General features: G+C 57.6%; 1 protein-coding gene across 1 annotated transcript in view; it reads right to left on the bottom strand.

Moving 5' to 3' along the window:
* Positions 1-5,613: 5,613 nt before the first annotated feature.
* RGMA (repulsive guidance molecule BMP co-receptor a) overlaps positions 5,614-25,318 on the bottom strand; it is a 44,487-nt gene continuing 24,782 nt past the window's right edge. The window contains exons 3-4 of the mRNA XM_058294645.2: positions 15,600-16,114; positions 5,614-7,972 (exon numbers count right to left, since the gene is read on the bottom strand). Of these exons, the coding sequence (XP_058150628.1) occupies positions 7,292-7,972; positions 15,600-16,114 (1,196 nt within the window). The 3' untranslated portion in view covers positions 5,614-7,291. The remainder of the gene's footprint in view (positions 7,973-15,599; positions 16,115-25,318) is intronic.

Here is a 25,318-nt window from a genome sequence, read left to right as displayed (position 1 = left end):
AACCTGTGTGCCTGAAATAGAAACTAGGCCTAGAGCTGCAGGGTGCCTAAGAGTTACCTCCTGAGAGCCTCCATATTGCTCAAATGTGGCCACTCTTTAAGCCAAACTCAGCATGTAAATGTGTTGCCTTCCCCCTAGCATGGGACATGACTCCTGGGGATGAGCCTCCCTGGTGCCAAGGGATTACTACCAAGCACCAGCTGGTAATGTAACTAGAAAAAGACCTTGAATAAAAGGGTCAACTCAGACCAGCAGAATACGTCAGCCTACATGTAGGATCATGTGTTAAAAACTGCTTTTTGACCTTGAATAAAAGGGGGAAATGGCAAAGACAAATGAGTTTATATGGCTAAGAGTCTTCAAAAAAGAGTCAGGAGGCCATCAGAGTGGTTATGCTTATGCATGCCTCAGCAAGACCCCACAGACAGCCAAACTAGATACAGTCCCAGGTACTAGTTGTCCTGAGGGCTATGGAGACCCACGTGTTCTATGGTCATGGCAAATGGCTCTGGAATTCAGTGCCATGTCAGTTGGTCCTACTCTGAAATTTCTGTTCCTGTGTATGATGGAGTTGGACTCAGAGGTGACCTTTCTACACATGCCTCTTTTGTCAATTTTACTGTGGTTGGCGCGAGGGTTGGTGTATACTCAGGAGACTTGAATCTCTGGACTGTCCATGTGCCAGCTGGGCCCTGAGCCTCAGCAGTCTTGCAACTCTTACCCCCTGGTTCATTGGACTTACCCAGGCCAGCTAACAAGAAGGTGAAGATGGTCAGCCACCACACCAGGGAACTGAGAGTGCCTACAACTGTAAGCAGGAGAATTGCATCTGTCATCCATGTGGAATCTAAGCCCTCTCTTGATATAGAGGTGGAGTGGACATTGCCATCCCAGGGTCCACAGGATGGAGGAATAAAATATGGATTAGAGTGGACTTACTGGTATTCTACCATAGAATTATTGTGACTAGTAATGGAAGAAATTGTAGCATTGATGTGGAGAAAGCGGCCACGGTAGTTGCTGGGGGCAGGGAGAGGGAAGAAGAGATGTGATGTGGGGGCATTTTCAGGACTTGGAATTGTCCTGAATGATGTTGTAGGGACAGATGCTGGACATTATATATCCTGCCATAACCCACTCGGTGCACTGGGGGAGAGTGTGAACTACAATGTGGACTGTTATCCATGTGGTGTGGCAGTACTCCAGGGAGTGTTTGCCAAGTGCAATGAGTGTGCTGCAGTTGTGGGGTTGATGATATGGGAGGAGTGGGGTGAGGGGGGGTGGGGGGTATACGGGGACCTCATATTTTTTTAATGTAATATTTAAATAAAGAAAAAATACAGAAAAAAATAGATATTGGATTATGTTTGTGAACTGGTCTTTTCCTCTAGGCATATTAGATTATATTAGATTCAGAGGTTTCACTTTTATTTGATTAAATAATAATTAAAACTTTGATCAGGCCACATCAGTAGGACTCACAGAAAAACTACACTGCAGAGAGGGGAGGGTGGAATTTTTGAACTGGAGTCTGGGAGGTAGACACACAGGGAAGAACACAGAGGAAGAGAGACGTTCCACAGCTCAGAGCTTCACAGTCCTGGGAAGAGAGATGAGTGGTTTGCTTGATAGTCCTCAGCTGACCTTGTGTAGCGAGGCAAGCCTGAGCCTGGAGAGAATTGAGCTCTGGGGTGAGAGACAAAGCCTAGCCAGCCTGATGGGCTACAACTGATATTGGAAGAAGCTGGGACCACGGAGCCTTAAGGGGAAGTGGGAGGCTGAACCCTCGCAGAGGTCGGCAGCCATCTTGCTCCAACATGCAGCAACAGACTTTGGTGAGAGAAGTAACTTACGCTTTATGGCCTGGTAACTGTAAGCTTCTACCACAATAAATACCCTTTATAAAAGTCAATGGGGGGAAGTGGACTTGGCCCAGTGGTTAGGGCATCCGCCTACCACATGGGAGGTCCACGGTTCAAACCCAGGGCCTCCTTGACCCGTGTGGAGCTGGCCCATGTGCAGTGCTGATGCGTGCAAGGAGTGCCTTGCTATGCAGGGTGTCCCCCGCATAGGGGAGCCCCACGTGCAAGGAGTGAGCCCCATAAGGAGAGCTGCACAGCGCGAAAGGAAGTGCAGGCTGCCCAGAATGGCGCCGCACACATGGAGAGCTGATGCGGCAAGATGATGCAACAAAAAAAGAGACACAGATTTCCGGTGCTGCTGACAAGAATAGAAGCGGACACAGAAGAACACACAGCGAATGGACACAGAGAGCAGAAAACTGGGTGGGGTGCAGGGTGCGGAGAGAAATAAATAAAAAATAAATCTTAAAAAAAATGTCAATGGGTTTCTGGTATTTTGCATCAGCACTGCTTTGGCTGACTAATCTACTATTTTATTGGTGGGAGAGACAGATCCCTGAGGCTAGAGGGTGGGCCCTTCTCTAGTTCGCATCTGTAGGCCTGGGGGTGTGTTAGAGGCAGAAAACTTCGAGCTGCTGCCAGTGAGGAGGATGTAGCTGCTGCCCGCTGAGGTTTGCTCAAGGAATGAATGGATGACCTTGGACGACCCCACTCAGTGTGACCTGCTGGGATGTGGCCAGGGAAGGGGATGGAGTTGGCCCTTCTCAGGAAGTGCAAGGCTTGCTCCGCACTTCCTTTTCAGTCTCTCCTGTCATTTCTCCTATCTGTTTCTCAGTCACCCTGCAGGAAGAACCACCACCTTCATTTTGCATGTGAAGAAATACTCCAGGTCACACAGCTAGCAGGGGCCAAGCCCAGGAGCTGGATCTAAATCCTTCCAGCTCCGGGGCGCAGAGTCCCCACTGCCTCGTGGCTGCATCCAGGAGCTGTGGAGAGCTGCACACGCCCCAGTTCCCTCTTCTAATTTTCTCTTTTCTAAGTTTTTAGCATCGTTTTCTTCACCAGAGTCGGATGCCAGAATGCATGGAAGTCTGTTCACTGCTGTACTCCCCCTGCACAATGCCTGGCACACAGAACCGATCATTTAATATATATTGAATGAATAAATGAATATGTACAATTGCATAAGGAGGGGACAGTCATTTTTGGCAGCCTCCCTATACTGTGCCAGGGCTGGTATGTGAGGCAATTTATGAGCATTAGCTCATTGAATTTCCATAATGACCTTGGGAGGTAGGTACTCATAATTCCATTTTACAAATAAGGCATCTAAGGCTCAGAAAATCCAAGGGAGACCACACAGCTAGTGATGGGCAGAGCCCGCGTGGAGGCCAAGTCTGCCCGCTTCCCAGCCCCAGGCCGTTCTCTGCCCCAAACTGTCCTCTGGCCCCGCTCTGATGAACGGGCTGCTCCTGCCTGGCTCAAACTGGTCTCTGCTAAAGTTTTCTGGATATCATGTTCATCCCAGAATATGCCCCTTCACTATAAATGGCATTCGTTTTGATAGTTCTTTCTTTCCTGTCCTCTTCCATCCATACAAATTCTGGTTTGCCAAACAAGAACTGCTCCAAGGGTTCTCATCACACCTCAGCAAGTGAGTCGGGATGGAGCAGTGGGCACTGTGCCCGCATCGCCATCTGGGAACGCATTTACCTCCCTGCTAACTGGCCCGAATGAAGTTGGCAGGGAAAAGCCTGCTCCAAACTCAGTCCATGGTGCAAGATGAAGACGCTTCTCGGGAATCATTTTGCCCCAGTCGCTGTCTTCCACATTCAGGATGAAATGCAAATTTCCATGTTCATGAGGGCAACTAGTAGTATGGCACTTGGAAAAGAATTCCAGCTGGTTAAATGTATGGTCCTGAAAAAATTCCAAACCAAGAGTATTTGCTGCCAAGTGCCTGTAGTGTTTTCATCTGATGGTGAACCAGAGACATTTTTCCCTCCAGTGGGCCCTGGCTTCTCAATAATCTTTTCTTCCGTGCTGGCCGCATGCCAATGGCACTGCTGCCTCGGCCGTGCCTCCCGTGTTCCCACTTTATTTCATCCTGGTTACTACTGAGGAGGAAAGTTGTGTCAGTACTGACGGCTTGGGCAACTGGGCACGATGCGCGGGTAGGCTCCAGCCTGTTTGTCCCTCCAGGCCCCATTTGTCCCTCCAGCCCCCGTTTGTTCCTTCCAGCCTTTTTGTCCCCTCCAGTCCCCATTTGTCCCCTCCAGCCTGTTTGTCCCCTCCAGCCCCCATTTGTCCCTCCAGCTCGTTTGTCCTCTCCAGGCCCCATTTGTCCCTCCAGCCCCCATTTGTCCCTCCAGCCGTTTGTCCTCTCCAGCCCGTTTGTCCTCTCCAGCCCCAGTTTGTCCCTCCAGCCCCCGTTTGTTCCTTCCAGCCTTTTTGTCCCCTCCAGTCCCCATTTGTCCCCTCCAGCCTGTTTGTCCTCTCCAGCCCGTTTGTCCTCTCCAGCCCGTTTGTCCCTCCAGTCCCCATTTGTCCCTCCAGCCCCCATTTGTCCCTCCAGCCCATTTGTCCCTCCAGCCTCCGTTTGTCCCTCCAGCCCGCTTGTCCCTCCAGTCCGGTTCCTTGCGCCGACTCCCTAGACTGCCTTGTTCTGAGAAGCTGAATGAAGTTCGCTGAACTCGTCCCCTTCTAGTCTTGCCTTTCCTGTCCTGCTGAGACTGGTGTAAATGCTTGCTCTTGGGATCCCTCCCCTTGCTAGCCCTTCAATTCACCTCCTGCCAGAGCTCCAAGGTCTGCAGCCCCCTCTCTCCTCTCCTTGCTTGCCACCTCACTCAAACGCCTCTTGCTTTGGGATAATAATCACGACAGCACTAACACTGGACACGGACTGTGCCAGGCCCTGCTCTAAGGGCATTAACACACTGAACCTTCAAAGGATCCCACAGGACAGACGCTCTCCATTTTAGAGGTGAGAATGAACCACTCAGAGCAGTTAAGTGACTTGCCCCAGGCCACACAGCTAGAAGGTAGAGGCCTCGAGGTAGAGCTTGCCCACAGCACTGCTCTTCTGCCTCCAGGTTCAGTGCTAAGGGCAGGGTCCTTGGGGCAAAACAGACCTGGTACACATCTTGGCTCTACTCTTGCTAAGAAACCACAGGCAAGTCAATTAAGCTGAGTCTGTTTCTTCATCTGTCAAATGGGGTGAATTCGTTCCCGACTCACTGGATAGTTTTTCAGTATGAAATGTGATCGCACCCAGCAGTGAACCGGGTCCTGACCAAGCCATGGTCCTTTCCCACTGGCCCGCTTGGAGAGCACGGCAGTGACAGTCTCACGTGGGGGCTCCTGGACTGACAGCTGAGGCTGAGATGGAGTGACCATGGCTCTTGGGCTGGCCCACCCAGCCTCGTCCCGGAGGTCACTTGATGTCCCTCGACATGTGGCCTTGGCGCTCCGTGACTGAGCTCCCACTTTTACAGAGCAAGGAGAGGAGGCTCGGCCCACCAGCCCCACACAGGTTATCAAGAGGAAACGTAGAGAAGCAGAGGGCTGGCCAGTTCCATCACCACGCCCCCCACACACCCGCACAGCGCCCGCAGACACCCAGACCCTTGTATGCTGCCCCCCGTGTGGCACACACAAACTGGGGAGACACCCCCCACCAGTCAGCCCTCTACCGCCAGGGCCCCAAAGCCGGTGGAGACAATAAACGCAAAAGACGTTGTTCCAAAAGAAATAACAAAACAAAAACTCAAACTTTACTTGCATTTAGCCATTAATAAATAATTTACAGTATGTACATGCGGTGACATTCCACGCAGGTCAGGGACACAGGACACAGTGAGGGGTCCCCCACTGCCAAGCAGAACGCGATCAAACACAACCAAAATAAAGTGCTTCACTTTTCACTTCCAACACAGGGGCAGTCTAACAACCAGCAGGAAGGGTGCGGCCCAGCGCCCCTCCCGCCCACCCACACAGTTTTGGCGGAGGGCGCGGGACCTCCAGGGGAAATGGGGAGACGCAAGGTCCGCAGCCTCCTGGGCCAGTGTATGGGAGGTCCCTGGGGGGGGGGGTAGCGCAGATGGGTGCCCGGGGATACAGTGCAGGGCTTCGGGGAAAATCGCCTTTGAGGGCAGAGCCCATCCCTGTGCTGGTCCCCAGGACTGGAGCAGCGGCAGTGCCAGCCTCTTTGGGGGCTCCTTGACCGGCTCCGGGTGGCAAATCTGGCCTCAGCTGGGCGGCCACAGGACTCAGGGGAAGGGGCTGCCTTCCATGAGAGGGAGGGAGGAGGTCCCGCCAGGGATGTGCCGAGCCCAGAGGCCTTCTCAACCCTGCTCCTCCCCAGGATCCAGGAGTGGGTGATGGGGCAGAAGGTGAGGCTGCACCCTACGGCCTAGTGCTCAGGGCGGGGAGAAAGCAGGGGGTCAGGGCAGGCCAGCCGCCCCGCCCAGGGGGTCTCCTGCCCACTCCCCGCGGCTCCCCTGCTGGAGAGGAAGGAGCGGAGGGGCAGCGGGTCTCGGCTCCTAGAAACATTTAGAACCAAGGGCTTGGCTTCCTACAGGGGAGTGCCCGGGAAGGGCCAGAGGGCAGCTGACCAGGGGCTTGGCTGAAGGCTCTGGGCAGGAGCCTGGTAACAGGGGCTTGGACCTGGGCCACGGCAGCCAGGCTGGACGGGGTGGAGCCCCCTTGGCCGGGGGCGGTGGGGGGCACGGCCTTTGGGCCCACCAATCACGGGGATTTGCCAACAGTGCCGAGGGGTGTTCCAAGCCTCAGAGGGGACAGGGGGTGAGGGAGGCCCTGCTGGGGGTCGGGGCATCCCTGATGCCTCAGCCCTGCTCAGGGGCCCCCAGCCCTCCCCGCCGGGGCGGCGGCTCAGCGGGGGCACTTCCTCCGACTTGGTGCGTGAGTGTGCTTGTGTAAGAGTGAGTGTGTGCGTGTGGCGGGCAGAGGGCGCCCCCGCGTCAGCTTGCAGCAGCCAGCCTGGCCTGTTTCAGTGCATTTCAAGGGGGCAGCAGGGGGCGGGAAAGAGGGGCTGGGCTTGGACAGGTCCCAGTGTCTCTGTCTCTCTAGGGGTGGGCGAGGGGACCCTCAGTCCGAGGGCCTCTAATTTGCACATTCACACTTGTGGGGGGGGGGGTCGGAGGGGAGCTGCTCTCCCTCTCACACAACTCTACCTTCACGAACACCACGGCCGCCAGTCACCACACCTTGTCACGGGTACTGCCGAGGGGGCGGGGACTGTCCCGTGCCCCCAAACCCTGGCCAGCGGGCGGCTCTGAGGTAACCGTCCCGCGGGCCGGCCGCTTGCCTGTCCCCCCAGCTCGGCGGGGACGGCAGGGCCGCGGGGACCTCAGAGCCCCCAGGGGCCGGGCCAGACAGACGGTCACCTCCCTGTCCCAGACGGCGAGCGCCTACGCGAGCTCAGGGAGCAGGGCGAGCAGGAGGAGGGCGGCGCCCAGGAGGGCCCGGGGCGCCGGGGATGGGCCCGCGGCGGCGGCCGCCCGCCCGGGCAGCTCCCGCGTCCTTTCGTACAGGTGCAGCTTGTCTTTGTCGGAGTGCAGGGTCTTGACGTCCTCCAGGGCGTAGTAGGCGGCCAGCGTGAAGTTCACGTCTCCCGTGGTGAGCAGGTCGAACACGCAGGCCTGGTAGTACAGGTCCTCCACGGGCAGCTTCTCCTTGCACTTGGCCGCTGCCGTCTCGTACGGGAAGGCCTCGGGGACCGCGGGCGCGGGGCCGGCCGCCGCGCGGAAGGCCCGGAAGTCGATCTGCTGGTTGACGGGGCACCCGTGCAGGCAGAGGTAGAGGCCCTGGCTGTCTCGGTCCTCCACGGCGTTGACCACCTCCTCCGGCATGCGGACCGCGAAGGTCAGGTAGCGGCCCACCTGGCGCACCACGATGGTGGTGCCGATGTACCTGGCCTGGATCTCCACGTGCTGGCCCGGCACCTTCTCGGTGATCTTGAGGCTGCTGGCCCCGTGCTTGTCCCCGCCGTTCTTGGAGCCGTCAGCGAAGGCGGCCGGGAGCTCGTCCATCTCGGCCTGGTACACCTTCTGGTCCACGCACTCCTGGAAGTTCTTGAAGATGATGGTAAGCTGCCAGGAAGGGGGCAGAGGAGAGGGCGTTAGCGGATCCGCGGACGCTGCAGCCCTCCTCCCGTGGGGACGGGGGCCCAGCCCAAGCCCTCGTATACTCTGGACGGAGACAGATTTCGGTCCTCGTCCGTTCCACCTGCGGCGCAGTGAACTCAATGTTATTCTTTAAATCAATTGCCTTTTTCACTTAAACAATACCTACAGCGCTGCTCTAAATAGGAAACCAGCCTCATGCACTATGGAAAGGTGGACCTCAAAAACAAAAGCAGAGGCTAGCTTTTTAAGATCACCAGTCCACCGGGTGGGCTCAGGGATGGCTCCCACAGGGATCAGGGCCTGATCCCTGGAACCTGGGGCTGCAGGACCTTTACAGGGCAAAGGGTCTTTGCAGAGGCGATCAAGTTAAAGGCTCTGAGATGGGGAGACGGCCCTGGATTATCTGGGTGGGCCCCAAATGCCATCACCAGGGTCCTTACAAGAGGGAGGAAGAGGGAAATCTGCATAAGAGGAGAAGGTGATGTGATGATGGAGGTGGAGTGATGAGCCACCAGCCAAGGGAACAGTAGCTGGAAGGTGCCAGGGACAGAGTGTCCCAGGAAGCCCTCCCCAGAAGGAACCGGGCTGGCACCTGACGTGGGCCCTGGAGGTTCATTTTGGACTTTTGGCCTCCAGAACAACCAGAGAATACACTTCTCTGGTCTTAAACCCTCTGGTTGTTGGTAATGTGCTAGAGCGGCTACCAAAAACGGGCCCACTGACTACTGCAAATCCTCTTGCATGCCACCGGTGGGACCTGCAGGGCAATTCCGGAAAGAGGGTGGGTTGAAGGAGACTCATGCTCAGAGAAGGAAGGGCAATGTCCCTGTAGGTGGGGAGGTGGGAGCCCGGGCCCTTGTACCAGGCGGGGAGGGGGCAGCCCGGGCCCTTGTACCAGGCGGGGAGGGGGCAGCCCAGGCCCGTGTACCAGGCAGGGAGGGGGGAGCTCGGGCCCTTACACCAGAGCTGCCCCCTGCCGGGAGAAAAAATTCACCAGCCCATGCCTTGGAGGGGGGAGGAGCAGGAGGAGAGAGAGAGGGTGCTGGTCTGAGCGTCTGGGGGAGCAGCAGATGGCTGTGCAGCCCTGTAACTGCCCTCATGGGAACCACAGAAGTGGGGTCCTCGCCGCACCTGCTGTGCCAGGTGCTGCACTTATGGCCTCTAGCCTCGACGTGGCATTCCAAGTATGGGCGACCTCAGGCCCGCTATTCCCGACGAGGGACGAGGAAGCACGGGCTCAGAGGCCAAGTGACTGGCCCAAGGTCACACAGGCAGCAAGAGGCAGAGCTGGGACAAGTGCCTTGCTGCCAGCCCCTGGGCTCTTTCGGCGCAAGGCCACTGGGCTGGGATGCCTGCCAGGAGAGGCAAGCGGCTTGGGGACAGGGCACAGGCATGGCCCCTTGCCATCCTGGCTGCTCTTTCTTCCATAACCCTGACTAGGAACAGTGTATGGGCTGGAGACAGGAGTGAAACCGGGAGCGAAGCAATGGCCCCCCGCCTCCCTGCTCTGGTATCAGTTGTTCTGCCACTGATAGCTCTGGGTTCCTCTCAGGCCACTGCCCCACTGTCCCAGGGCAGCTAGAACTGAGAGTCCCAGCCTGAAGCTGGGGTGGGGTGCGGCACCCAGGCCTTATGGGCGCCCCCTGCTAAGCACCTATCCCCACCCCCTGCACTGCTGTGCACAGGCCCAGCCACCCTTCTCAGGCCTTGGACCCCTCCCATCTCACCCCAAGGCCTCTGCAAGCCAAAGCTCGCCTCCGAGGTGAGCTGCTGAGTTCCGGGAGTGGAAGGGGATGCGAGGACTTCGACAGTCTGGCTGAGCTCTTTCCTGGGTGCTCAGGGGAGGGGCGCGGTGGCCTGGGCTGGCCCCAGGGCGGGTACGAGGCGGCACTGGGAAGCGCCAGGGACTTCCTGGCAAAACAGTGGGGTGTGTGGCCAGGGCATGCTTCAGAGGTGCTAGAGCTCAGAGGAGACAAAAAATAGCTCTGATGGGGGCAGGGCAGGCAGAGGGAGCCGGGGGAGGCGCTGGGCTCTGGCTGGAGCCGCGCAGGCAGGGCAGCCTGGACGCAGATGCGGGAGGGCACCTGACTGCACCTCCGGGGTGGAGGGGGGCACTGCCAGAAGAGCTCCCCTCCTCCAGGGTCTCTGAAGCTGAGGGTGCGGCCAGGCGAGGAGTGGCCTCAGCAGCGGGTGCTGGAGGAGAGGCTGGGGGCTTGCGAAAGGGGGAAGGGGGGCTGCAGAAAGTCCTCGCTCGAGCAAGCCACAGGGGTCGTGGCTCTGTGGGACCCCATACCGGGGTAAAGCTTAGGGATGGCCAGAGGGGGCCCAGGGCTCGAGGGGCCTGGGGCCTTCAGCACGGCAGGGAAAGCAGGAAAGAGCCCGAGCCAGGGCTTCCCAGGAAACCCTGCTCCTCGCCCGTTAGCGAGGCAGGCAGCGAGGGAGGCAGGCAGCGAGGGGGGCGGGCAGTGAGGGGGGCGGGCAGTGAGGGGGGCGGGCAACGAGGGGGGCGGGCAGCGAGGGGGGCGGGCCGGGCGAGGGGCAGGCCTGCACTACGCGGGCTCTGGGCATTTCCGCCTTCGCGGGCCCCGTCCTCCATAGAAAATAGGAAAAATTGTATTTTACAACCGCACAGATCTAAAGACCAACACAATCCACCTTGGAGTCTTACTGTTTTTCCTTCCAATTTTAAATGAAACCGTTTCCGTGGGCTCCTGGGCCCTGGGCTCTGAGCCTGCTGTGGGGAGGGAAGAGCCGGCGCGGCCTGGGGGTCCCTGTCTTCTGATTTCAATGGGACCCGCCTCCTCGAGGTGAGGAGGGGCTGGTTCTCCGACGCTGAAGGTGGGGGGCCCCATGGAGCAGTAAATCGGGGGCCCAGGCTGAGAGCCAGGCCCTGTCTCTGACTTCCTCGCCTCCCGCCCGTCCTGCACAGACGCGGTCCCAGCGCCCTTCCCGTTGGCAGATCCTGCCTGGAAGCCCAAGGCTCGAGCTGCACGGAATCGCCGCCATTCTGCTGTTCCTAACCAATAAAAAAGGCGACCTCCTATGTTTCAGCCTCATCTTTTCCCCTCCCTCCACCCAGCGGCTCTTCGACATGCAGACTGGGAGGTGGGCTGAGTCAGGGTGGTCTGGGCAATGGGTGGTCCTGGCACGGGGGGGGGGGGGGGCGGGATGAGGGACTCTGGTGTCCCTGCCCTGGTGTTCAGGGCCACACAGACACTGGGGAGGGGCCCCGGCCCTCCCGGCCCCATCAGCCTCCCGAGAACAGGAAAGGCTGGTTTCGGTGCTAACCGCCATGGCTCCTGGAGACAGGCTTCTGGAAGGCTGACAGGTTGCTTGACTTTTCTTGGCACCCGTGCCAGGGAATCAACCACAAGCCTCGGCACGAAGGGGGCCTGTCGAAAGCCGGGACGGCTCGCTGCCAACACGTCCACAGGCACGGCGGCCGCGCCCACCTCTGCGGCCCCTGTCCCGGCGGGCTTGCGCCGGCTGCCCACGGTGCCCCGCGGTGCCGGCTCGACGCAGAGCTGGGCTCCACCAGCGACGGCTGACAGCACCGGGGTCGTGCCAAGTCCCGTCCTGGGGGCCGGGCTGCACAGGGACAGAGAGCCCAGCTGCCTGTGCTCGGCGCCGCGCCGCTCCGGGGGAGTCACAGACGGGGCGGACGACTGACACTCGAGGCAGGATGGGGGAGGGGGACGGGGTTCTCTCCCCCGAGTCTCAGTCTCCTCATCTGGCAAGTGGGGTGCTAGCCCCACCCCACCCCCTGCGGCGCAGCTGGGACAGGGGGCTGGGCCCACGACAGGTGGCGACACGGGGCGCCTCTCCCCCTTCCTCCGGCCCCGTGGAGCATGGGAGGCTTGGCCGATGTCAGCCTGGGCGATGCCCACGGGAGGGGCGGAGGGAGGGGGATGCCCAGGGGCTGGGGCCCGGCCTCCCCACAGGGAGCGTCCTCACGAGAAGGCGAAGCTCCAGGGTGAGGGGCAGGCGGGGGCTGGACCTGCCCTGAGGAGCCAGGCAGCCTCTAGTCACTGAACCCCAGAGGCGGCCAGGGCCGCTGGGGGGGGAGGAGGAAGAGGAGTGAGTTCAGTGAGCAAGTGAGCGGAGGGGTCTCAGGCCCACAAGGCTCCATGTGGTGACAAAAGCCACAGGGCTCTGTCACCTCGGGGGTGAAAGCCCCTTGGCCTCCCGTGCCCTCCCAAGGGGTTCCCACATCCTTGCTTCCCCGGAGGCCCTGGCTGTTCCCTCACGCTCTGCTTGCCCCCTCCTGCCTCTCCCACTGTCCTGCAGGTGAGCTCCGTGGAAGGACTTCCAGGAGGCTCTCCCCAGTGCTCTGGGCAGGGCCAGGACCCCCAGCCCACAGTCTGCTGCTCCAGAGCAGACCATGAGCCCGGGAGCTGCCGGAAGGGTTGGGGGGACACCTCGCACAGAGGGGTCCCCAGCTAGTGCCCGTGAAGGGCTGCTGAATCCGTGAGTGAATGGACGGACGCAGCTGAGTGACAGGCCTACAGGCGCAGGCCAGGCCGACGCCGCTGGAAACCAGCCTCCGCTGGTCCTTACCCCACCCCGGGGCCTGAGTCTGGGGGCAGTCCTGAGCCTGGGTCTGCTAAGACACTGACCCCGTACCGGCTGGCTTCAGGCAGGCCCCCGCCTGCTCCTAGTCAGTGGGAACAAGCTTACAGCCCCCAAAGAGCAAAGGCGGGGCACAGTCAGAGCGGGGAGGGACCGGGCAGGTCAAGCTCGGCCACGTACCCCCTTCTGGCAGCCCCCGCGCCAGGGCGGGAAGGGAGGTTCTCCCGGCCTTGCTTGGAGGGTGAGTCTGCTGTCACCGTCTCCCAAAAATGCCAGTCAAGTAAATGAATGAACGACAAGAATTTGAGAACGAGTGAATAATAATTCACCTGGATTTTGATGCCATCACCGGGCTCGAGGCTCTGGTGGGGGTCAGAGGGGAACTGGGGTGGCCGTCGGGTGTTCTAAGCCCGGCACCTTGCCCCAGCCTGCAGGCCCCGACTGCTGGAAGAGCCAAGAGGCTCTCGCTCCGTCCGCCCTGTGACCCCAGGCCCGGCACCACGGGGCGGCAGCCGGGCCAGCGAACCACACGCCCTCCTGGGTCCCGGGCTGGGCTGTCGCCCTCACCCTCGGTGCTCACACTCCCTGGGAGAGGAGGGGCAGGCTACCAGGGGTCCACCTCCCCAGATGTCCCCTGTCCCCGCCAGCACTCAGGAGCGCTCAGGACAGCGCAGGGAGGCCCGGACACCTCCCGCAGCCTGCGCTGGATTTAGAAGCCTCTGGCTCCCTGGGTTCATTTACCTTGGCTCGAGGCAGTGGGTAGATGAAAGTGCTGCAGGGAAGGAGGCTGGGGCCCCCCTCAGCCTGCCGAGGGCTGGGAGGTGGCAGGACGGACAGCAACTCTGTACAACCCTGAAGGGCGTCCACGGGGCAAAACCCCTGCTCGTTTCCTCGCAATCTGGACGCCCTAGGAAGGAGACCCTCCTGAGGATGCACATGGGCCACGGGGCAGACGCACGCGGCCAGGGATCACGGGTGTTCCTGGCTGCCAGCTCACCTCCCAGTTGTCCCCTGCTGTGCAGAGGGACAGGAGGAAACAGAAATACCCTTGTGAGCCAGGCTGGCGCTCCGCGGCGTCCGCCTTCCAAGGCGCTTGTCCTAGGAAAACCACCCACTGCCGCTGGAGCTGTGGGTGGTCCGTGCTGCCCCTCTGCCCACCCAGAAGGGCCAGTGGGCTCTTGGGGGCAGGGCTGGGGGCGCCCCGGGAAGGACGGCTCTGTCCCCATCGCCTGGACTCTGGCTGAGTCTTAATATGAGGTCGTGGGAGACCCTTTCCGGAAGTGGGGAGGGGAGGGAAAGTGGGCGGGCAGGGAGGGCCCCCTCCCCGGGTCCTGGGACCCACCGTGGCTGTCTCCTGCCGTGGCCCTGGGAGCGGGGATTGGGTCCTGCCGCCCAGAGGCCGAAGCCGCCTCGGGTCGGAGAAAGGCTCGCAGGAGCTTGTGGGGTTCCAGAACTAAACGGAATGTGAGAAGAACATGCCAGGCTCCAGCTCGAGTGCTGGCTCAGCGTTCCTGGCCGACTGCACCCGGGGCAGGTCTTCGCCTCTCGGGGACTCATGGCTGCCCCCGGGAGGAGAATAGGAGCCGCGGCGGAGTCCTGGGCATGCTCAGGGAAGAGGCCCTGCTGGGCTCGCTCCGTTCCCTCTCCCCCCAGTCCCTCCTCTGCTTTGGGCTGCAGCATCTCAGGCAAAGAGATAAAAGGTCTCCTGCAGCCTTGAGCTCCGACTGGACCCAGGGTCCGATCCCTGCCTGGTGGCCACTGCTGGGGGCTTTAAAAAGTAACCCAGGAAACGGACTTGGCCCAATGGATAGGGCGTCCGCCTACCACATGGGAGGTCAGTGGTTCAAACCCCGGGCCTCCTTGACCCGTGTGGAGCTGGCCCATGCGCCGTGCTGATGTGTGCAAGGAGTGCTGTGCCACGCAGGGGTGTCCCCCGCGTAGGGGAGCTCCATGCGCAAGGAGCACGCCCCGTAAGGAGAGCCGCCCTGTGCAAAAAAAGTGCAGCCCACCCAGGAGTGGTACTGCACACATGGAGAGCTGACGCAGCAAGATGATGCAACAAAAAGAGACACAGATTCCTGGTGCCGCTAATAAGGATGGAAGGGGTCACAGAAGAACACACAGCAAATGGACACAGAGATCAGACAACTGGGGGGGATAAGGGGAGAGAAATAAATAAAAAATAAATCTTAAAAAAAAAAAAAAGTAACACAAACCTGACCTCACACCCCTATCCAGAAATCTGGTTTTCAACTGGTCTGGAGTAGGACCCAGAATCACTCCATTCTAAAATCTTCCCGCTTTTGAAATGTGCAGCGTCGCATTCACACATAGCATTTGCTTAACTAGATAGCAGGCTCCTTGAGGGCAACCTCAGAAACATACCTATCTTGGAAATGCCTCTTGGTTTTTAACGCTCGAGTTCTACCAAGATTTAGTATGGGGGCAAGACAAGAAATGTATCCAAAGCTTGAAAACTGGTGCCCTAGGCGAGCGTTTCTAAACTTTTTTCCCTATTACTCTAGAAATCTGCTCTACAACTGGACCCAGTATACAAACACCCGAAACCTTGGATCTGCCCTAATTCATGTTTTTATTTTTTTAAGTCACTCATGAGCTTTGAGACCTTGGTGATGATCAGCCACAAAAGCCACAGTGAGAACTGCTGGTTTTGACACAATTAGCAGAAACTAAAGCTCCCTAAAACCACATGCCCCCTTCCTACGCACAATGCGTTCCTACCCGCTTTCCTATCATTGCTCTCCTTGTCTATCCTGCCAAGATAAAACAATACCTGCGTATACGCTGGTTTCTGGTACCAGAACACTGATCTCACAATCCTCTCGTGGGCTGTGTCCAGCCAGGCCAGCTGCAGAGCTTGCGCATGATGCAGACTCTCTGCAACATGCCCTTCTCACTAATCTACCCATTTCCTGAGCAATAAGACCGTGGGAGCTGCAGCCCGTGTCTGGGGGCCCCTGTGACAACAAGGCCCAGTGGTGTGGCCCCACCCCGCCTTTACCTTACTGGTGGCGGTGGCAGCCGAGCCGGGCCGCACCGGCGTGTTGGTGACCTGCACGTTCAGGTAACTGTTGTCGATGAGCGGCCAGGCGCCCTGCACCTTGCAGGTCTGGAAGCGGTCCGTGAACGTCCGGAGGTGCGGGTCCCCGAAGAGGCCGCAGTGCGTGTAGTTGGGGGTGGCCGCGTGCCGGTGGAAGCTCTTCTCGTAGTGGCAGGTCTCCGGGCTGTCGGAGCGCTCCTGGCTGTCCCCCGCCGGCGGGAGCGTGCGCAGGCGCGGCTGCGAGGTGGGGCCATCCTTGGAGCAGTTGTGCTGGCCCATGAGGTCTTCTATGCCATGGACGGCCGAGTGGTAGGCCAGGTCGCCCCGGCAGGTGCGGGCAGTGCGCCGCGTGCAGTGCGCGTAGGCGCGCAGGGCCGTGCAGAACTCGGGGGCGTCGTCGGAGGCCAGGTAGTGGCCGCCTGCCGTGGCGCTCCAGAACTCGGAGTTACACTTGAGGATCTTGCACGGGGAGGTGGCTGCGGAGAAAGGAAGGGACAGGCCGTCAGGGCAGGGTCCGGGGGCCCCAGGGCTGCACCAGGCGGCCTCTCCTCTGCCGGCAACTACACGTCTGCATCTCAGTGTTCACGCAGGTGCTGGTGAGCTTCTAGGGCAGGGGCTCTTCACCTGTTTGTTCTATGGACCCCTCTGCGAGGCAGGTGAAAACCATGGACCCCTTACTAAGTCCACATTGTATTGTGTTATTTAATAAATACATCAGACCCGCACCACTCGTCCCCACGAGAATGTGTTTTTTTTGGATCTCAATTTAAGTTCAAGGACCCTTGGTTAAGAACCTGGTAGTGGCCAGGTGCCTTCCTCTGATTTGCACAAAGGCCCCTCCCACAGCTGGCAAGCTGCACGGAAGAGGAGCCCTGGGGTTTCTGGAGCAGCTGGGCACAGGGAGCTGCCAGGCCACCTGGGCCCCTGGCATCTGCTTATCCTTTCCTGGCCACCCCCAGTGATTTTGGCAAAGCCAAGAGAAATCTGGCAGGGGAGTTAAGCCCCACAATTATTAAGAACGCGTCCCTAGTTCGGCCGGTGCGTGAACCTGCGGAAATGGCTCAGTCTCTGTGCCCTTGGTACGGTCATCTGGAAAACGGGATGACAATAGCTCCAACCACAGAAGGTTGTTGAGGGCTAAAACTGTTTATCGTATTTGAAGGACTTAGGACACCTGGAGTACAACATAGGCCCGGTGAATGTTGGTTAGTACGATCATTGCATCATATTCACTTTATTATTATTTAAGATTTATTTTTATTTCTTTCCCCTTCCCCTACCCCCGTCGTCTGCTCTCTTGTCCATGTGTTCTTCTCCATCTGCTTGCATTGTCAGGCAGCACCAGGAAACTGTGTCTCTTTTTTGTTGTGTCATCTTGCTGTGTCAGCTCTCCGTGGGTGTGGTGTCACTCCTGGGCAGGCTTGCGCTTTTCTCACATGGGGTGGCTCTCCTTGTGCATGGGGCACCCCTACGTGGGGGACACCCCTGCGTGGCATGGCACTCCTTGTGTGTGTCACCACTGCGTGTGGGCCAGCTTACCATGCGGGTCAAGGAGGCCCTGGGTATCAAACCCCGGACTCTCCATATGGTAGGCGGGTGCTCTATCAGGTGAGCCAAATCTACTTCCCATAAGCGACTTTAAAACAAAACAAAACCATAGGGCAGATCTGAAGTTACCATTCTCTGTTGCTTCTGCACTTGCTTTCCTGAGCAGGTTAAAGAGGGATGGAGCTACGGTGACCTAAAGGATCTGCTTCACAGAGGAGGTGGCTGGAATAGGCCCTCTGCGACCAGTACCAATATAGTCATTAAAATAACAGTAAAGTAGGGAAGTAAAGTGCAGAAGCAACAGAGAATGGTTACCTCGGATCTGCCCTATGGTTTTTTTTGTTTTGTTCTAAAGTCACTTATGGGAAGTGGATTTGGCTCACCTGATAGAGCATCCACCATCCACATGGGAGGTCCAGGGTTCAAATCCAGGACCTCCTGTCCCATGTGATGAGCTGGACCACGCGCAGTGCTGATATGCACAAGGTGTGTCATGCAAGGAGTGCCATGCAGGGGTGTCCCCAGTGTAGGGGAGCCCCACGCACAAGGAGAGGCACCCCATGCAAAAAAAGCACAGCCTGCCCAGGAGTGGCACTGCACACATGGAGAGCTGATGCAGCAAGATGATGCAACAAAGAGATGACAGATTCCCAGTGCCGCTGACAAGAATGCAAGTGGACACAGAAGAACATACAGCAAATGGACACAGAGAGCAGCAGACAATGGGGGGGGGGGGGGAGGCGAGGGAAATAAATGTAAAATAAATCTTAGAAGAAAAAAAAAAGTCACTCATGAGTTTTGGGATCTTAGTGAGAATTAGCCACAAACGACCATGATGAGAACCATGGCTTAACACACCCAGGTCTGGCGCCTGGACCCATGGAACCTGCCCTCTCCTGCCCTTCTGGATTCTTCGCACAGCCTGCCACGGCCACATGTGGCCAGGTACGATGCGGGAGTTTCTACACAGGTTCCAGGAGCACAGGGGCCGGCAGGTCACGGGAGGCACAGCCCAGCGCTGAGGGACCTCAGAGGGGAAGGGGCCCTTGATCCAGCCCTCCTGGCTGGGCCACTCAATTTGGCCTGCCACCTTGGAAACATCAGCTTGCTTCTCTAAGGCCGGCTTTTTATGTTTAACATTGAGGTAAATATAAAGCCAGCGTCAGTGGTACCTGAGGGCACGCTGATAAGAGGACGAGAGCACACATGGCCTGCAGTAGCTGCCCCCGCGCCTTCCCCGTGCTGGGGGGTCCAGCACCTCAAGGACCCCGGGAAGCATGTCCACCTCCTCAGGGGGGCAGAGGAAGCCCCGGCGGGAGGGGACCTGCTCAAGTCACCCAGCTGCACACGGAGGAAGCAGGCCTGAGCGCGCCTTGCCCTGAAATTCAGGCTTTCCCCACATCTGCGTTTTCTCAAACTCGACCCGGGGCTGTGACACTGCTGGCAAACAAGGACGCACCGGGTGGCGGGGACACTGCTGGCAAACAAGGACGCAAACAAGGACGCGCCTGGTGGCTGGCATGTGGGTGAAGTGGTCTTTTTTTTTTCAATTGGAGAAATTATTTAAATGTGTTAGAGAAAGAAGGTTTAGATGGAAATGCTACGCATTTTCTTTTTTACTAACTTCATGCAAAGGCAGTGGGCTGACTTACAGACGGTAAGGGATCCCGAGGCAGCGGCAGCTGTGAGGGGCCCACGTGGTGGTCGTAGGGAGCCGGTGGAGACCCCCTGCTTGCCCCGTCACCCGAGGGCCCAGCCCACCCGCGGGGAGTGGAGCCGGAGCGGGGAGGCAGCCCCGGGGTGGGGGTCTGTGCGCGACAGCACTGCGGAGGAACCGGCACCAAGCCGCGCTGGGGCCGCAGCTTCCGCACAAACGCCCGTCCCGGCCGCCTCGCTCCTTCCGGGAGCAGTGTGTGCCGGTGGCCCACTGGGCAGTCTCAGTTACGGAGCAACATGGAGCAGAGAAAATCACCTGCAAGGGACCCCGGCCTCGTGCTCGTCGGCCACCTGGGCTCTGCCAAGACACGCCCGGCCGCCGGGAGAACCCCAGAGGTGCCCGGATTCGCGTCCTCCTCCCGCCCGCACACGCCCCCAGGAAGTCAGGGCCACCGCCTGTCCCTTCAGGACGCGGCTCCTGTGCCAACCAGGGGCTGCCCCGGCCTCCTCCTGCAGAGGGTAACAGTGACCAGGGGCAACAGCTCCTCACGGAACCCCCAGTGGTGGCGCGGCAGCCGGCAGCCGCACCCTCCTGTGTGGGGCGGGAGCGAGGGCAGGGAACCTCACGTGCTTGCCCGAGGCCTCGCCGCTTTAAGGCAGATTTTAAAATTTAATATACTTTTAAATTACTTAAAAAAAGATACTTAGATTACATAAATGTCACTTAAAAAAATATAAGGGATTCCTGTATGCCCCACTCCCAACCCCTTCCACATTTTCCCACATTAAGGACATCCCTCATTAGTGTGGTTCATTTGTTACAATCGAGGAACACATTTTGGAGCATTGCCACTAAGCATGGATTATGGTTTACATTATAGTTTACACTCTCTCCCACGCACTTCTGTAGGTTATGGCAAGATATATAATGGCTTGTATCTGTTATTGCAAAGTCATTCAGGACAACTCCCAAGTCCTGAAAATGTCCCCATATTATGCTTGTTTTTCCCTCTCCCTTTAAGGCAGATCCGAGGCCAGCCCGGGGGGGGCCGTGCCCTTGGTAGCTCTGACACTTAGATCATTGTAAGTGCATTCACGAACCAGCTGCTTGGGGGTGAGGACAGACGGACGAGGCCTCGGGTGAGCTTCAGCTTCTCTGGGGACCCCCCCACCCACCGAGAGCTCCCCATCAGCTACGAGGCCCATGGACCTCCCCCTGGCCATTTCTCAGGGTGGAGCTCACCCGGTGGGCAGGGGGCTCAGAGGCAGGGGTCGGGGATGGTGCATGGGGCAGGAGCTGCCTGCACACATATGCATAGTTGCCCACTCATGGACCCCATCTGGCACCCTGAAGTGGGTGACTCAGGTTCTTATACCTGACAGGGCGGCTGATCTCCATGGCCTTGACACCTGGGCTTGGAGCCATCTCAGCTACAGTGTCCCAAGGGCATAATAAAAACCCCAGGAGGTGCCCCCCAAAAAGGGCACATGCCCGGGGGACACCAACGGGACCTGCCGAGACTCTCTGGGCACCTGAATCGCGGGAGATGTTATTAAACACAGGCTCTGATTCCGCAGGCCTGGCTGGGCTGAGAGTCTGTATCGTTATCAAGCAGGGACTCACGGGATATGGATGCGGCTGGGCCGTGGACCCCAGACCCCACTTGAGTTGTGAGGCTCTCCTTTCAGGTTCAGGTCTTCCTTCCTTCCTCTGAACCCTGTGTTCTGTGAGACGAAGAAAAATGAGGACCCTTCTCACTTCCCCACCCAGAGAGGACTATGGTGGATCCATGTCCACCAGCAACAGGTGATGGACTCTGCGAAACTGGGCAGGGCCAAGGTGGAGAGTCTTGCTGAAGCGCTGGACCTCACTTTGGGAGGCAGCGGTGGGGGGTGCTCAGAAGCATGCACTCTGCCACCCCGTAGCTGTGTGACCCTGGGCACGTCCACTAACCTCTCCTGGCTCTGTGGCATGAGATGGAAGGTACCTACCCACAGGGGTGCTGAGAGGACAAAAGAAGTTGACGAAGGAAAGCACTGAGACTGCGGTAAAAAAAGCTCAGTGAAAGTCGGTTTTTTGCTGTTAACTTTGATCTCTTAAAGAACAATTTAGAAGGCTCACAATGAAAAAACAGCTAGTGTGTATGGAGCCCTTACTATGTGCCTGACACTCTACTTGTGTCTCCTTAGAGTGACCCTTTTGGCAGACTGTGACTGTTTATTATACCCATTTAACAGACAGGGAAACTGAGGCCTAAGGGTATTAAGAAGGGTGCCCAGGTACGCAGGTGCCTGGATGCCAGGCCGAGCTCAAGTGCTGCAAGTGACACACAGGTGAACAAGGACGAGGGTTCTGCCCTCCGGCGGCTTAATGGAAAAGGGCTGTCCACCCACGACAGCATCGGAAAGTGGATCTGGGGCCCTGCACGGGGACCGAACCTTCCCTCCAAAAAAGAAATACAATAAGAACACCTGGCGCCCACCGGGCCCTGTGCAGGCTACACATTGCTTTGACATAGGATCCTCACCACTACTGCTGGCAGTAAATCGGGCAGGAATTTTTATCTTCTTTTTACAGATGCAAAAACAGAGGCCTGAGAGCTTGGAGTCATCCTGGATGACACAACCGCAGAGCTGGGACTCCACACGTGGGCCTAGGGGCCGTTTTCGTGTCTATCCAAGTGCATTCGGCCACACTTTAGCACTCCAGGACACCGGCTGAGAATGACCCAGCTCCTGCAACCCCCAAAGGCATAAAAAAGGTGCCTGCTCCCCCATCGGTTCCCGAGTGCAGCCCCAGCAAACCCGGCACTGTCAGGGCAGTGAAGAGGCACCAAGTGGATTCTGAGTCTTCCCTGCAGAAAGTGCTGCCTCGAGCCCACCAGGTGCAGGGGCTGCTGCTGACGGACCCAGGCCTGAGTTCCTGCCCACCCAGAGGGTCTTCCAGTTGCCCCCCACACTTAGGGGACTTTAGTCAGCCTTTCAAATCTTCCTAAGATTTAAGAGGAAGCCTGAACAGATATGTGTCCACTGATGTCCAAAGCAGCATTATTCACAACAGCCAAAAGGGGGGGAGCAACCCGAGCGTCCCTCCACGAATAGATGGACAAAATGGGGTATATGCCCATGTTTTAGGTTCCCAGCTGCTAAAACAAATGCCACACAGTGGGTTGGCTTAATGACAGGAATTTATTGGCTCACGGTTTCAGAGGCCAGAAGGCTTGCTTCCTTCCAGGGTCGGTATCTCTGGCTGGCCAGCTATCTTTGGGGTTCCCTGGCTTTTCTGTCACATGGCAACATGCATCTTCTCTGTTCTCTCAACTTCCAGTTCCTGGCACCTCCCCATGGGGTCTTTTGATTTGTCTGAATTTCACTCTGTTTGTAAAGGACTCCAGTAATCTGGATTAAAGCTCAACTCGATTGAGTTAGGCCACACCTTATCTGCAATAACATCTTCAAGAAACCCTAATTACAATGGGTCCACGTTCATAGGGCCAAGGGTTGGGACCTGACCATGCTTTTTGTGGGGAATGGGATTTACTCCCCCAAAACATACAATGGACTCTTATTCAGCCATAAAAAGGAATGAAATTCTGATACATGCGACAACATGGACAAACCTTAGAGATGTGTTGAGTGAAATAAGCCAGACACAAAAGGACAAATATTATATATCACTTATACAGAATACTTCAAATATTCAAAAATCAGAATATAGATTACTGGAGGCAGGGGCAGGGGATGGGGAGTCAATACTTAATTGGTACAGGGTATCTGTTTGCAGAGATGGAAAAAAGTTTTGGTAATAGATGGTGGTGATGGTAGCACGATGTTGTGAATATAATGAATAGCACTGAACTGTATACATGAAAGTGGTTAAAATTGGAAATTTTATGTTGGAGAAGCTGATGTGAGGGGACAAGAGGCCACTGACTGTGGACAGGGTTGGGATCAGTGTTGAAAGGTTGCCATCCCTGCTGGAGGTAACATGGCTATCTTGACCCTGTCTGCCTAAAGTGGGTATACGTGGGGCCATCGTTTCCCAGGGGACTCAAGGGGGGGCTTTGCAGATGCCAGGGCGGACAGTCCCCAGGGGGCGATGTGCCGAAGTGTCCACGACTGCCATGCTGTCCCCCTGCCCCTGTACCTACCCCTCTAAAGCCCTAGCTGCCAGCCCCCAGAGGTCAAGGACCTGAATATAACCTTGCCCAGCATCCGAAGGAAAAGCCCCTGGCTGCGGCGTCACCTGCCAAAGAGATCCCAGAGGGGCTGATTTTTATGTGCCGCATCTTAAGCTCACACACAAAAGCCACAAGACCTTAATTCCAGGCAGTAAACCTTGGACTTTTCCAACGTGAGTGTCCAAGGAAGGAAGGAGAGAAACCCTGAGAGTTTGAAACAGATTTCACTGCACTTGGGCAAGCAGGAAGAGCAAACCAGCTTTTCAGAGCAAGCACCCCTGGGCTTTCAGCTGTGATGGGGGCAGCACAGTGGGAGCTGACTTGCCTTGCTCAGTTTCGACAGATGGGAAACCGCCCGGCTGGCTCTCCTGTCACCGATGTTCAGGGCCTGGGAAGTTAAGAAACTCCCTGTAGCTTCTATTTCTATCTTACACCGAAAATGTCCTTGGAAAAGGCTGTTGTCAGGGCCTCGGCAAACCCTTGTTATCTGGAGCGCCACCTCATGGACACCCTAGAAAAATTGCCAAAGTGTCTGCCCAGAAATTTATGCTCCATAGAAGGAAGGAACTGAGGTGCAGGATCATATCCGTTGCATGGTGTGTTTTGACCCAGGCCTCTTGAGGCCTAGAACTTTCCGGTAGAATCCAGATGCATGGCCCAGACTCACCAACAGGAATCTCCTCCACTCTAAGTCACTTGAGGACCTGGCTCAAGAGGCGGTGCCCAAGCAACCCTTGGAGGGTTGAGTGGGCTCCCAGGCCTACGGGGGCTGGCTGAGGAATGTGCCCTAGGTGCCTGGGTGACCCCGGCAACCATGCCACCCATCTGCTCCTCACTCCTGGAATTTCGGACTGGGGTTCACTGCTTCTCTAAGCAACCTGCTGTATCAAGAGCCCTATGGGTCACTTTGTGGCCAAACTCAGGGCGTGCCAGGAACGTGAGAACCTGGGAGCCACGGGACGCCAGCCGTCACCGATTCCCACCTCCAGCCGGCCCCCACAGCACGCAATCTCCCCCTTGCACCCGCCAGAGTGAGTAGAGTGTCTGCTGCCCCAGGAACTCTGCCAGGGCAGGGCTGGACCCTCCACGCAGCTGGCTCTAGCTGTGGACACAGAGCCCTCTCCTGGGGACTTTCTGCGGGGCTTCCTCGAAAGACCTAGAACAAAGGCTAAAATACAACTGCCCTTCAAATACTGAAGACAGCACGGCACTGTACCCAGCACACCCCCCAGGGGCTCCTCCTTTGGGCCCCACTGCACTGTCTGTGCCATGCAAGGAAGCCTGTCAAGCTCAGGCTCCTCCAGGCCACCCACGTCACCTTCCCCGCCTGCCGTTCTCAAGTCCTCTGACCTCCACACTTCACACTCAAACCATTTAGGAGATCAGATGCCCCCCACCCAGCACCCTGCCCGGTATCCAAGGGACGATGCATTCTGGGGCTTGGGCCCAGGGGCTGGGGGAGGGTCCTGGCCCAGGGGCTGGGGAAGGGTCCTGCCCCAGGACGCCATATATGCAAGTGTGTCTACATAATATTTCACTCTTTTGGGGAGGTGGGCTCCTGACTAGCTTTCTGGTAGACTGAAGTTGTGGCAGAGAGATATGAATCGCAGCCACACAGCCGGCCCATGACCATTCTTTTCCTTTAAATAGCAACCTGGGAAACAGGAGGTGGGCAGGGAGCTGGGAGCACCCGAGGTACCGACCCAGGCAGGATGAAAATATTCCTGCAGCCCTAGCCTCAGCTGTTTCCAGAGACCTTGTTTGAACTGTTAATCAAGCCCAATCTTTCCGAATAATAGCCTGATTATTACTGCCCTCTTTGCATAACAAAGAAGCCCAATAAAACTGCACGGGCAAAGGGGATGTGGAGGGCAGTTCCTGAGAAAGGAGTCTTAAGAACGCGGTGAGCCAAGGCAGAGCCCGAACCCGGGAATAAAGACAATGCAATTTGCCACGGGAGAAAAGCCCAATAGACCAATAAATTACCCATGTGCAAAGGGATTAGATCAGGTTTCAGTTGCCCTGCGGGAGGGGTGTGGGGGAGGGCTGGGGTGAGCCAGGAGGGAGCAAACCCGCCTCCTCTTAAAGGAGTCAGGCGCATTTTGAATACAAGCCCCCGGGCAAGGCACTTTTGCCCACCTCTGGCTTGCAAGCAACTGCCTGCATTCGCACCCTGGCCCGAAGTCCCGGGCCTCCTCTGTGCGGTGCCCTGGGCTAGATGCGGTACCCAGAGGAAGCCCCGGTCAGTCTCTGCCCGCCGGGAGCTGGTAGAAGAGGGTCCGCCAAGCAAACTTG

This window comes from Dasypus novemcinctus, chromosome 3 (genome assembly GCF_030445035.2).
Source record: "Dasypus novemcinctus isolate mDasNov1 chromosome 3, mDasNov1.1.hap2, whole genome shotgun sequence".
NCBI lineage: Eukaryota > Metazoa > Chordata > Mammalia > Cingulata > Dasypodidae > Dasypus > Dasypus novemcinctus.
Note: the sequence above shows the minus strand (reverse complement) of the source record. Positions and strands in the feature narration are given on the sequence as shown.